Source organism: Mrakia frigida, assembly GCF_051309035.1.
Source record: "Mrakia frigida strain ATCC 22029 unplaced genomic scaffold BDY24scaffold_12, whole genome shotgun sequence".
NCBI lineage: Eukaryota > Fungi > Basidiomycota > Tremellomycetes > Cystofilobasidiales > Mrakiaceae > Mrakia > Mrakia frigida.
In genome coordinates this window covers 564,210-576,006 of record NW_027481269.1, presented here as the reverse complement: position 1 = coordinate 576,006, position 11,797 = coordinate 564,210, and the positions used below count along the sequence as shown (strand labels likewise).

The 11,797-nt window shown below is 54.8% G+C and overlaps 4 protein-coding genes across 4 annotated transcripts; 2 read left to right on the top strand and 2 right to left on the bottom strand.

Moving 5' to 3' along the window:
• Window positions 1-294: 294 nt before the first annotated feature.
• On the bottom strand, window positions 295-2,552 carry BDY24DRAFT_386680 (endonuclease III domain-containing protein). Its single transcript, XM_076640138.1, has 7 exons — window positions 1,600-2,552; window positions 1,380-1,494; window positions 1,184-1,307; window positions 1,053-1,107; window positions 894-978; window positions 725-795; window positions 295-592 (listed from the first exon to the last, which is right to left on the bottom strand). Exons 1-7 carry the CDS (start codon window positions 2,162-2,164, stop codon window positions 336-338), a joined length of 1,272 nt encoding a protein of 423 aa, XP_076497523.1. The 5' UTR covers window positions 2,165-2,552; the 3' UTR covers window positions 295-335.
• MGE1 (mitochondrial nucleotide exchange factor MGE1) lies at window positions 2,396-3,766 on the top strand (the record flags this gene model as incomplete). The annotated part of the gene is made up of 3 exons (XM_076640137.1): window positions 2,396-2,701; window positions 3,037-3,447; window positions 3,573-3,766. The coding sequence occupies 3 exons, from the start codon at window positions 2,396-2,398 to the stop codon at window positions 3,588-3,590; spliced, it is 735 nt and encodes a 244-aa protein (XP_076497522.1). The 3' UTR covers window positions 3,591-3,766.
• Window positions 3,767-3,878: 112 nt separating this feature from the next.
• Window positions 3,879-8,118, top strand: BDY24DRAFT_386674 (uncharacterized protein). The gene is made up of 7 exons (XM_076640136.1): window positions 3,879-4,182; window positions 4,313-5,593; window positions 5,673-7,214; window positions 7,302-7,348; window positions 7,414-7,477; window positions 7,563-7,613; window positions 7,693-8,118. Exons 1-7 carry the CDS (start codon window positions 3,955-3,957, stop codon window positions 7,966-7,968), a joined length of 3,489 nt encoding a protein of 1,162 aa, XP_076497521.1. The 5' UTR covers window positions 3,879-3,954; the 3' UTR covers window positions 7,969-8,118.
• Window positions 8,119-8,343: 225 nt separating this feature from the next.
• BDY24DRAFT_409445 (major facilitator superfamily domain-containing protein) lies at window positions 8,344-11,383 on the bottom strand. Its single transcript, XM_076642821.1, has 17 exons — window positions 11,258-11,383; window positions 11,125-11,179; window positions 10,926-11,010; window positions 10,814-10,851; window positions 10,605-10,742; window positions 10,473-10,519; window positions 10,270-10,352; window positions 9,987-10,166; window positions 9,853-9,920; window positions 9,707-9,783; window positions 9,554-9,639; window positions 9,469-9,528; window positions 9,223-9,359; window positions 9,030-9,150; window positions 8,864-8,959; window positions 8,727-8,774; window positions 8,344-8,558 (listed from the first exon to the last, which is right to left on the bottom strand). The coding sequence occupies exons 1-17, from the start codon at window positions 11,313-11,315 to the stop codon at window positions 8,388-8,390; spliced, it is 1,548 nt and encodes a 515-aa protein (XP_076497520.1). The 5' UTR covers window positions 11,316-11,383; the 3' UTR covers window positions 8,344-8,387.
• Window positions 11,384-11,797: the final 414 nt, after the last annotated feature.

Below are 11,797 nucleotides of genomic sequence, written 5' to 3'. Positions count from 1 at the left end.
AGGGCGAGAGCGAAAGATGGGAGCCGAAGCGAGTGTCGACCTTTCCAACTCCGTTTTCAGAGAGAAGGTGTTCGTTTGCTGTTGTAGATTCTCCGCTCTTCTTTCATCCGGAGGGAAGCCATGAGGCTCCATCGGTTCCCTCCCGCTCTCTCCCTCTCGCTCTGAAAATCCTCCGAAGACAGGGAACTGAGAAAGGGTCAACCGAGCCTGATCAGCCCGCCTCGAACCGTGACGCACTAGCGCGACCCCGTTCTTTCGAAAAACCTTCGACCATTGCTCCGAGCCAACCTTGAATGAAAGCAGAATACTCATCGAGATCTGCTAGGACTACTGCTCTACTCGCCTCTCTCCCTCTTCACCTCCTCCTTCCAAACGACCGTCCCTGCTGCTCCAAGTTCTGGTGCCTCGATCTCAGCTTCAACCTCGACCTCAACCTTCACGACCTTCCTTCCTCCCTTCAGAGGAGACACCGAGTCTCGTTTGGCTTTAGCTTCAGCTCGTGCTTTGGCGGAGGGGTCGTAGGAAGGACAGAGACCTTGAGGGCCGAGGGTGCAGATCGAACATTTTGGGAGAGGAGCCGAACAGATCATCTCTGGAGGTGGGAGAAGAAAGAGAAGGGAAAATAACAGTCATTCTCAGCTCGAGGAAAGAGGATGAAGATTTTCATGGCGCTGGGCGCTGAAGGAGAGGCGAAAAGAGAGGGACGGAGGAAAGCGAAGCTCACGACCGAATCCAACGAGGAGAGGATTGATCTCTCTCCATAGAGAGTTTGGAAGCCAAGACTCGAGGTTCTTACTGTATTGAAGACGACAGTCAAGTGTCAGTTCATGTCGAGAAAAGACAGTAGGTCGAAGGGCAGCTGCGACGCGCTGCAGAAAGAAGGGAGGACGAACCGAGCAAGCTCCGGAGTAGGCGAAGGTACGTTCGTCTTCTTAGGATGCCATCCTAGACGATTAGTGATTCTCTCGACGTGAATATCTGAGTTATCGAAAAGAGAGAGTGAGCTCGCGTCGAGTTGGAATCGAGAGTGAAAGACAAGGCAAGGAACGTACCGACTCCGATGCCTGAAGATTGATTCCAAGCGTGTTCCATCACGAGGTATCCCATCTGGTCGAAAGGGCGTTCAGAAAGGAAGATTAGCTCTCAGAAGAACGAAGAGTCAAGGAGACACGACGCGACTCACCTTCGGCCCAACTCCTTTCAGCGCCAACAGCCCTTCGATGGTGGAAGGGATCTCTCCGTCATGCTTCTCCAACACGTCCCGAGCAGCTTCCTTGATGTAGATGGTCTTGCGGTTGGCGAATCCTCTGAACGAAGGAACAGAACGAACGAGAGAGTCAGCTCAGGGCGAAGCGAAGGAACGATTCGAGCTCACTCACACTGAAGATATGGCAGTCTTGATGACCTCGTCGTCCGCTTCAGCCAACGAGTGTGCACTCAGACCTCCAGGAAGAGCTTCTCTCAGCTTCCCCATGGCCCGATGGGTCATTTCGTCTGGTAGAAAAGCAAAAGAGGAGCGAAGACGGTTGATCAGCTTGAGCCAATGACCTCTCTGCCGTTCGATCTCCATCCACCCTCCCTTTATTCCGTTGGACTCACCTTTCGTCTGTGAACTCAGCATGAGACTGGTGAGAACCGAAAACCTAGCCCTTATAGGGTCCGATTCCTGTCTTCCAGCAGCAGCACATCCCATGTCGTCGACGGGAGCGACGAGCGACTTCCTCATCTCTCGAATCGCGTCGACTTGAGCCTTCCAGTTGGTAGGTTCGGGAGGAGCTTTCCAGGGAGAGGAAGCTGATTTGGTTGGAGAGGAGAGTTTGGGTTTCTTGCGGGAGGAGGTGGAGGTGGTGGAAGGGCGAGAAGGGAGAGGACTGAGGAGGGTCGAGGCGGAGGGGAGGAAGTCGTCCTGATCGTCGTCCGATGGAGATTCCTTCTTGATCTTCTTGTCGTCTTCGTCTTCTTCCTCTGCGTAAGAGCGAGAGGAAACCACAAGAGTAGACTTGCGACGAGGTTTGGACTCGATCTTGGAAGGAGAGGACGTAGAGGAGGAGGAGGGAAGAGGGAGGATCTCGGAGGAGGAGGAGGTCGAAGCGGAGGGCGGAACGAGGGAGTAGAGGGTGACTTTTGGATTGAAGGAGGATGGAGAAGCTCTTGTTCGTTTCATAAGGAAAGGTAGAATCTTGTTAAAGAAGCGGGGTGGAAGTTGAGAGGGAAAGAAAGGGAAGGAAGGAAGAGTGGTGAGCTCGAGTCGTCCTCTCCGTCCGTCCCGTCGCTTTGATGAAAAGGGATCGTTGTCGACTTCTCTTCTCTCCTCCCAACACCGACTGTCTCTCAAAAGCACAACTTCTGTACCTCTTCCCCTCTTCCCCCTCTCCTCTTCCTCCTACCTCCAACAATGCTCTCTAAAAGTGTCCTCCGGTCGGTCGCACGATCCATCCCTTCGAGGTCGATGGCTTCCTCTTCCTCCTCCTCCTCCTCCTTCCCTCGATTCTCTCCTTCCCTCGTCAACTCCTCTTCCACCACCCTTCTTCGGAGATTTGCTTCCGCGACCCCACCACCAGCTGGAGAAGCCGCTGCCGCTTCTGCTGCTACCGAGGGAGGAGCTGCGAAGGAGGGAGGAGAGGCTGTCGTCGAGGACCCAAAACTGAAGGAGCTTGAGGCTAAGCTCGAGGAGCAGAGCAAGAAGGTCGCCGAGTTGACTGTGAGTGTCGATTTCTGTATATATAGATATACGTATCTTCTGGGGTTCATAGGAGTACAGCTTGCGTCGAAGGAAGGCATAGAAGGAGGGAGATCTCTTCGGAAGACGAGAGTGTCTTCCCTTTTCAAGGGAGAGCGAGAGTTGAAGGTCATCTCTCGAGCGCCCTGCCTCTCCCTCTATACCCAGATCTACTTGTAACTCGGATCTAAATTCTAGAGCATACGAGTATCGTCTTCTTCTATGCTTTTCTCTTTCCTCTTCGATCTCTTCACCGTCCAAGCTCTTTCTGAGCTGACTCCCTTCTCCTTCCCTCTCCTCCTCCTCTCTCCCTGTAGACCGCCCTCCAATACTCCGCCGCCGACTTCCAAAACCTCCAACGTCGATCCGCTCTGGAACTCACCAAATCTCACGAGTTTGCCATCCAGCGATTCGCAGGCGATCTCCTCTCCACCATCGACATCCTCTCCCTCGCCCTCAAGCACGTCCCCAACCCCGTCCCTTCCTCCAACCCTGAGCTCAAGACCCTGTTCGACGGAGTCACCATGACCCAGACCGAGCTCCTCAAGACGCTCAAGAAGCACGGAGTCGTCCAGTTCGATCCTACGGGCGAGAAGTTCGATCCCAACCTTCACGAGGCCCTCTACCAGGCTCCCATACCCGGCAAGGAGCCTGGAACCGTTTCCGAGTGCACCCAGTTGGGATACATGCTGAGGGATAGGACGCTGAGAGCTGCTCAGGTTGGGGTTGTGAGTTCGAGTTCTCTTTTCTGAAGGAGGCCGACGACCTCTCCGGACGAGCTCGAGGCTCATCAGTTTCAAATCGCTGACTCTCGCTTTGACATCTCGCTTTGACATCTCGCTCTCACCACCAGGTTACTGAGTCCTCTTAGATCAAGAAGCAAGACGAACTGGAATATCTGGGAGGAGGATCAGGCCGCTTGGAGCTACGGAGGGAGGAAGGGAAGGGAACGAGGAGCTCATCACCTCTTTTTTTGTTTCTACACGTCCCCCATCTGCCTGTCTTCTTTTGTAATGTAAAACTATAACATCACCCCTTCTTCTCGAATCGTCTTATCTTGCTTGAGGACGCAACCGACCAGCTTCCCCGAGAAGGAAAGAGGAAAATGTCGAGCGAGCTCGTTCCAAATCCCCGTCGACGTTCAGCCCTCCCTCCTTCCCACCAACGCCGACAATCTTCCCTTCTCGACAAACCCTCTTTCCTCTTCCTCCACTCAAACCTTGCGACCTCCCTGGATGGCTCCCAAACTCCAGAAGTCGGAACTGAACGTGTGGGACACGAGGATCGTTGGCAGGGAAGGAAAGGTGACCTTCGAGATGGAAAGGATGGACTGGTGGGAGATCTGTACGATTCCAGGTCCGTGGAAAGGGCGAAGGATGTGGGTAGAGCCTTCGAAGCTGTCTCCTACCGCGGACGGAGATGTCTGGATCTTGAGTGACGACAAGTTGACTCCTGCGTTCGAGGTTCGTTCCACACCCTTCGCTTCCCTCCCTTCCTTCCCTCGTTCAGACCTTCCTCGTCTGTTCCCTTGCTCTGGCTACCGGCTCAGACTGATTAGGTTTTCTTCTTTCGAACCATTTAACCATCTTATAGCACCCTGTCGTCGAAACCGAGCTCGCTGGCGAAGGAGGAGGTCGTTCGAGGAGGAGTCGAAGGTCAACCGGAGGTCCTTCAGCCCGCAACTCTGTCGAACCCTCCCTCGCTCCCCCTCCCAACCCAGCTCCCTCCAAACCTCCTCCACCCAAGAGGACGCCACCGAGCGAAGCCTCGACTTCGAGAAGGGCTTCCATGAGGAGGAGTCAGTCCGCTACGGTCTCCGTGCCTGTCTCGCCCGTCAAGGTCAAGAAGGAGGTCGTCCAAACGAACGCTGCAGCAGGACCCATTCGCAGACGATCGCAAAGGACAGGTCCGGAGCCAGAGGTCAAAACAGAAGAGCACGAGGCTCTGCTTTCTCCCGACCTCGTCGACGAACCAGAAGCTCTCGTCGAAGATGGAGCCGCCGACGTCCTTCCTCCTCCTCCTCCTCCTCAAGTGGACGCTGGGTCTCCTTCCCGACCATCTCCCCCTCCCTTCGAAGCTCCATCGAAATCACTCTCTCCTCCTTCAAACCCACCCTCCCCACCTCCAGTCCTCAACCTACCCTCTCCTTCGTTCATCCTCGAAGCTCCTCCTCGAGAGCCGTTCCCTCCTCCTTCAACCATCGCCGACGCGCCATCTCAACCCTCTCCTCCTCCTTCGGCTCCTTTAAACCAACCACTCCTACCACCAGCTTCCCAAGCTCCACTTTCAGCCGTCGCCACTCCAGAACATGCGTCAGAACCCCCAGCATCTCCTCCAGCCGTCGAAGACCCACCTCAAACCACTCCCGACGATCCCGTTCCCGCCTCAAGCGTCGCTACGCCGTCCAACGAATCTCTTCACCCTATAGAGGCTGTTACAGCACTAGCAACAGCATCAGCGCGGGAGGAACCCCTTCCCAAGATCCCAGCACCTCCCAAGGAGCCGTCTCCCGCGCCAATCGCGTCCCCTCTTCCCGAGATCAAGATCGAGCCTGTCCTCCCGGAACCCTCCTCCTCCTCGGTGGAGGAACACCCTCCTTCGTCGATGATGGACTCAGCTCCTCAGGAAGAGATCAAGACCGAGACGATCGTTTCTCTCCCAGCAGCGCCGTCAGTAAAGGAGGAGGTGAAGCCTCGTCCCGTCGAAGCACCCAGGTCCTCGAATCCCTTCGCCCTTGGACCTTCGCCCTCTTCATCAACTTCAAGGCTCGAGCTCGTCGATCCCACGCCTCTGGTCGAATTGGAGACGACGTTGGTCGAGGAGAAACCGAACGTGGAACCGGAGAGGCAGCGAGAGCCCGCCGAGGATTCGAAGGTGAGTAGGAACGCTTCGTTAAGTTCTTTCCTCCCAAGCAGCAAGTTTGAACTTACCTTTCTGGGTTCTGTCTCTATAGGATCCCATCCTCGACAAGCACGACGTCGCTCCTCCCTCGACCACCTCGGACCTCCTCCCCGTCGCGTCGAACGCCTCTCCACTCCCCATCCCGCCAACTTCTACCGCCCCATCCTTCGAGAAAGCCGAAGCTCGCCCTCCTCTCGCCGACCCTCTCCCCTTCAAGCAAGATCTTCTCACTCCCAAGGCCGCCAACCCCTTCGGTCGTACCACTCCCTCCTCCGTTCCCGGTCCAACAACTCCTCTCGTCCTCGAGAGCGCTTCTCTCCTTCCCTCCGCCGCTGCGCCCTCGCCTCCAAGAGATCACGTCGGAGAGACCGCCTTCGCTTCTCCCCTCGTCAAGGAGGAGGACTCGGTCGGAATCGTCGTAGGACCATCGACGTCTGATTCGACGAAGATCGAGGACATGGAGGTCGACAGCAAACCCCTCGCTCCCAGCTCCCTCGCATCAGCCGACGCTCCTAGGTCCCTTCCGTCGTTCAAGAGGAAATCAGGCTCGTCAGCGTCGTCGTCCCAGCCCAAGAAGTCGAAGCCGTCGCCGAATCCCACTTCGACAGAGGAACGACCCTCGGAGACGAAGGACGCCAGAGATCCTCCTCGGGTGGAGCCCAAGATGGAGGTCAAGACGGAGGAGAAGGTCGAGATGGAAGGCAAGACGCGCCCTGAGTCGAAGGAAAAAGGGAAGGAGAAGGAGAAGGAACCTCGAGCAGTCGAACCCATCCGAACCGGCGCCGTCAAGGAGAGAGCGACCCATCCCCAACCACCTTCTCTCGCTTCTCAACCATCTCCCCGCCCATCGGTACCCTCGAGGAAGGGGAAGGAACGAGCTCTTCCCGATTCCGACGACTCGGACGACTTCGTGGAGATCAAGACGAGTCCCAAACCGAAGGTGCAGCCGCCGTCGAAGAGGAAGGAGCCCGAACCCGACTCGTCCCCTCTGACCCAGGAGGAGGAGGAGGAGGATGAGGAGGATGAAACCAAATCTCCCGTCAAGTCGAGTCGAACAGTCACCTCGGAACTCATCAAGCCTCCACCCGTCAAGAAGGCGAAGAAGTCGTCCCAGTCGAACAGGATCGAGTCGTCCGAGGAGGAGGAGAGCAGCAGGTCGAGCTCGAGTTCGAGCGAGGAGGAGGCACCCAAGAAGCCGAACCTCAACAAGAAGTCCTTCCCCAACCTCAAAAACTCGTCCAAGAGTCTCGTCTCCAAATCTTCGGCCTCCACTCCCACCGTCGCGTCTCCGGCTTCGAACTCGTCCGCCAAACCCGTCGCGTCCTCTTCTTCAACACCCAAGATCTCGAAGGCTTCTTCCACTTCTACCATCACTACCTCCTCCAAAGCCTCCGGCTCCTCTTCTCAGCTCCTCCCAAAGAAGACGCTTCTCAAGTCCAACGACGGAACCTCAACACCGAAGGATCGCACGAAGATCGGAGGATCGAGTGGAACGTCAACTCCCTCGTCCTCGAAACCCAAACCCAAGGCCGTAGCCGCGAAGGGATCTGGATGGTTGACGTCGCTGCTTCCTGGGGACGTTTCTTCTCCACAGGTGAGAGCTGCTTTGTATCCGTGTCCTTCCTTCTACTCGAGTTCGAAGCGCTGACGTTCTTTGTTCGAACCTCCCTCCTTTCTCCAGGCTTCCTCTTCCAACCTTAAGCTGTCAACCGAGGCGAAGAAGAACAAGTGAGTTACACTTTTGGCCTTGCACATTTCTCTCGCTTGCTGAACTTTTTCGCTTTCGTTCGCAGAGCTCTCGAGGAGGAGATCGCTCGGAAGAGGAAAGCCTTCCTCGCTCAAGTCGACGCCGAAACCGTTCGTCCCCTCTCTCTGTTTCCCTTCCATTGTTCCTCTTCCTTCAGACCTTCATCTGACTTCTTTCCTTCCTACCAACATGCAGGCCAAACCTCTCGACATCGAAGCTCAATCCATCGCCATGCAGCACCACGAGGTTCGTCTCCTCCCCGCCCTCTTCCTCCTCGTCGTCGCAAAGCGATCTCTCACCTCTTCCCCTTCTCTCTCGCCAACAGAAATGGCAACAAACCGGCCTCCACAAAGACGACTGGTTGTACCCTCACTGCAACGGTGGAGGATTCGCTGCGGCTGAGGCTTTCCATGCGAAAGACGCTCGAGGGGAGATTCCGAACGAGAGGATGCCACGGCCGAGGAACGCTCTCGAGGCGGCAGAGGGTCTGGATTTTGCCTGGATACAGTCGATGGAAGGGAACTGGGAGGATGCGGAAAAGGTTCAGGCGTACCTACACGATCCGAAGTACTTCCCGAGGGGACCTGGGGTGAATTGGTGATTGGCTTTTTTTTGGTTCGTCTTTCGTTCTTACATCTCGTTTCGGCTCGACTTCTCTCTTCGCTCTCGTTTTCCGTACAATTCTAGATCTCCGTCCGTTTCGCTGCTTTGGTCTTTTGCTTTGTTTATCGCATGTTTCGTTCTCCTCGTTCCTTTCGAGGCATGTCGTCGAGTCGAGGAAAAGAAGGGAAGTGCGACGCGTTTCCCATTTTCGGATCGTTCCGTTCTCTTTCTCTCCTCCCGTTTGAGTTCGTCAAGTAAGACATAATCAGAAGCAAGTCGTAATAGAAAGGAGAAGAACAATAAAGCAGCCAAAAAGCAAGAACAATCCGAGCAAACGGTCGGGGAAGAAGGTCAAGTCTGCCCTATTTACCCTCCTCCCCTTCTAGATCCCCCGTAGAAAATTTCAGAAACAAGGATTTAAAGCATAGCACCAACATCGGTGGTCTTGACGGGCTTCTCGTACTCCTCGTCGGAGTCAGAGTTTCGCTTCTTGCCGTCCTTGTCGAGCTCGTTGACGTTCTGCTCCTCGTCGACCTCTCCGTCCAGATGAGCGTCGTTGATGATGTCGGGGTTGAAGGCGAAGGCTCCCTTAAAGTGGCGAAAGCAGGAAGGGGATGAAGGGCAGCGGGGAGAGGGTGGGAGGGAGGAGAGGGAGGAAAAGAGAGAGACGGGACGGAGGGAGTAGACGAAGGTCAGTTTCGAGACGAAGACAAGGAAGTAGACCGAGGAACGTGACGAAACGAAAAGCATACATACCTTGGGAATGAAGGTAGCTGCAATTACGATGGCGGCAAGAACGGTGAACTGAAGGGGAAGAGAGAGGAAGGGAAAGACGCGTCGCGTGAGTCTCTCGGTTCGAACGAAACCTCGAGACAAAGGGAAGATCTCCTCACCTGAACACCACCAACGTTTACGAGAGCCTTGTATATATGCTTGTCTTCGGCGAAGACGATATCGATGTATTTTCCGAGGAGAGAACCCAAGACGGCCTGAGGAAAAGGAAGAGAGGAGGGTCAACGACGCGTTCGAGTTTCGGGCAGTTGTAGAGCGTGTACTGACGTAGAGGATGATGTAAGAGGAGAAGAGGAAAGCCATGACACTTCCTAGAGCGGAGACTTCCTTGTCCTGAGACTCCATCCTGGCGAGAGAGGCTTGAATGAAAGCGGCGAGGGACACATCACTTGGGACGGGAGAGGGAAGAGGTCAGCTTCGTTTCCATTCTTCGACTGCCAACACTAAGATGTTTACTCACCCAGCTGCCCATCCGAAACTGATAGGAATGAAGGAAAAGGCGATCTTCCAAGCGTAGAGATTGACGTGAGGGACGATCTTGTGGGAATACGAGGGAAGGTACCAAACAATCAAAAGGGCCAACGCGTCGAATCGAAGCTGAAGAGGGGAAGAGAACGTGGGATGAGAGTCAGCGAAGGGTCCTACATTGCGCTCGAAATGATAGATATGCTCCCTGTTGGGTAAGAGGGACTCGAAATGAACTCACGAAAGGCAAAGGAGTTCGGACGTGCTTGGTCAAGAGGAGGACCGAAAGAGCACCGAACAGCTCTCCCAAAGTTGGATCCGCAGACCATGATTTGAGAGTAGGAAGAGTCCAACATGATCCTCTTGGCGATGGCGGGGGCGATTCCGTTCTCGAGGTATCGGTGACCGTAAACTGAAGGGCGGGAAAGGAGGAAGGTCGTCAGCGTTCTCTTTCCTGCCCTTCAACAAGATCTACTCACGAGCGAAGGAGTATCCAGGAAGGAGCCAGATGAACTTTCGGTCGGAGAAGATGATGAAAGCTCCCTTGTAGGTAGACCTGGATAGGAGAAAGGAAGAAGGAAGGAAGTCAGCGGTGGTCTCAGGGGAGAGGACGCGTCGAACTCACCTTCCGAACGCCTTGACTCCAGTCGCGACAGATTTGAAGTAAGACTCGTGCTCCTTATCGATTCCATCCTGTTTAAACGAATGTAGGGTAGGTCAGCCGAAGTCAGAGGAAGCAGAACGGAGAAGAACACTCACGAGAGCGACCTGCTGAGAGGGAGAGACGTGACCCATCGTTCCGACGAACCACCAAGCCAGACCAGCGACAGCAAAGAGAGGCGGCGTGATGAGGAAGGAGTAGTTGTTTCCGTATCGTTTGATCATGAACACTGAGAGCAACGCTCCAGCAGTCCCGGCGACCTCGTAAAGGACGTGAACCTGTGGTGTTGAAGGAAAGAGGAGGGGGACGACGGCGCGTCGATGAAGAGGAGTCAGTCTCGCTTCTCCTCTTCGAAGTGAGGGAAAGAAAGGTACTACGCACGATAGCGTCCATCTTCCTGAGTTTCTGAACATCCCCTCCCACCAGATCTCGAGGGATAACTCGTCGGATGAGCTCGACCATTCCTGAAATGAAGCGAGAGCAAAGCAACGACGGATCCAGGTCAGTTTCGTCTGTTCGTTCCCTCTTCGCCTCGTTCGACCTTCCAGTAGCTTCGACGAGTAAAGGTAGAAGACAGGTCTCACCGTAGGCGATACCAGAGATCATGTAGAGAGGGAAGAGAGCGTTGGGGCTGTGCGAGGGAAGAAACAAGAGGAGAGATCAGCGACGGTCGAACGAAAACAAGACTCAGCCTCTTCTCCTGCTGCTGTACTCACTCCCAGGATCCGTACTTGACCTTGTTGTTGTTCTGGGTCTTCATCTTTCCTCCGGTAGCAGCGTCGATGATCAAGAAGAGCGTAGTGATGAGCCCGAAGGTTACGATGGCAAAAGAAAGGACGCTTTTGGTTGGGAACCTGAGGGGAGAGAAAGGAGGTCAGCTCGAGTAGCGAAGCGATCAGAGTTACAGATCAGGAAACGAGCTCACCTCTTGATGAGAGGAGCGATCAAGACGGATCCGACGACCTGAGAACGAAAGAGGAGCGAACAGCGGTCAGCTTCCTCCCGTCGTTCGTTTCAGCCCTCGAACTTCGACGCACCTGCATTGCTTGGTTCAAACCGGTAAGTGCACCGAGTTTGGAGAAAGTGTTGGCAGATTTGAACCTATCGGTAGCCAAAGTCACGCTGGACGGAGGCAAAAATTTAAAGAGAGAAGAAGGCGCACACGATCAGAGAAGGAAGCGGGTCAGCCCTCGTTCCGCTTCTTCACTTTCCCCTCGAAGCCGAGAAAAAACTCACATGGATCCATTGAAGGACTCGAGACCAAGCTTGTAGAGCATGATACCGACGATGTCTATCAGGAAGCAAGAAAAGAAAGAACTTCAGCTTCGAAGACCGAGCGGAGTCAAACAGAGAAAGAGAGTCCACTCACAAATCGCCATGTTCCTCCTCTCGAGGGCGGTGAAACTGTTCCACAAAGACGTAGTCATCTTGAATCTAGTGTTTCCTTTGGTGAAGGAGGGAAAGGAAGGGAAGAAGGAAGGGGCGGATGGGCTCGTTGTGGTTTGAGGAGAGAAGAAAAGGGCCAGGTCTGAGTCGGGTCTTTTATATGGAGCAAAGAGAGAGCACGTTTCGAGAGTTGGAGGGATGCGAACGTTCGTCTGTGGCATCGCGCGCTCCACCTCCCTGAGGATTGATCGAAGGGAGAGGAAAGGCGCCTTCGAGGGATCAGAACGAAGGGAGCAGTTTGGAAACTCGTTTGACGCGTCTCGTTCCTGGACGCGATAAGATGTAGCTATCTCTTGCGCTCTTTGATGACTTTGACTTTCATCCTGTCTCTATATCTGTGCCGTCTCGGCTTGACCACTGCTAAGGAATCCCCAAGCAGGAAGGTCGAGGAAGGAAGAAAGTCGAGCACGAGGGGGAGGGGCTGAAGGGGAGATCAAACGAGGGAGAGCCTTGGCAAAGACGG

Bases quoted from the DNA above. Each gene is read 5' to 3' on its own strand.
- BDY24DRAFT_386680 (XM_076640138.1), bottom strand. From the start codon at position 2,164: ATGAAACGAACAAGAGCTTCTCCATCCTCCTTCAATCCAAAAGTCACC. The intron at 1,495-1,599 runs GTGAGTCCAACG...CTTTTCTACCAG, and splicing joins GCTGAGTTCACAGACGAAAG to ACGAAATGACCCATCGGGCC. The intron at 1,308-1,379 runs GTGAGTGAGCTC...TCCTTCGTTCAG, and splicing joins AAGACTGCCATATCTTCAGT to AGGATTCGCCAACCGCAAGA.
- BDY24DRAFT_386674 (XM_076640136.1), top strand. From the start codon at position 3,955: ATGGCTCCCAAACTCCAGAAGTCGGAACTGAACGTGTGGGACACGAGG. The intron at 4,183-4,312 runs GTTCGTTCCACA...ACCATCTTATAG, and splicing joins AGTTGACTCCTGCGTTCGAG to CACCCTGTCGTCGAAACCGA. The intron at 5,594-5,672 runs GTGAGTAGGAAC...CTGTCTCTATAG, and splicing joins AGCCCGCCGAGGATTCGAAG to GATCCCATCCTCGACAAGCA.
- BDY24DRAFT_409445 (XM_076642821.1), bottom strand. From the start codon at position 11,315: ATGACTACGTCTTTGTGGAACAGTTTCACCGCCCTCGAGAGGAGGAAC. The intron at 11,180-11,257 runs GTGAGTGGACTC...GCTTCCTGATAG, and splicing joins GAGGAGGAACATGGCGATTT to ACATCGTCGGTATCATGCTC. The intron at 9,921-9,986 runs GTGAGTGTTCTT...TCGTTTAAACAG, and splicing joins CCTCTCAGCAGGTCGCTCTC to GATGGAATCGATAAGGAGCA.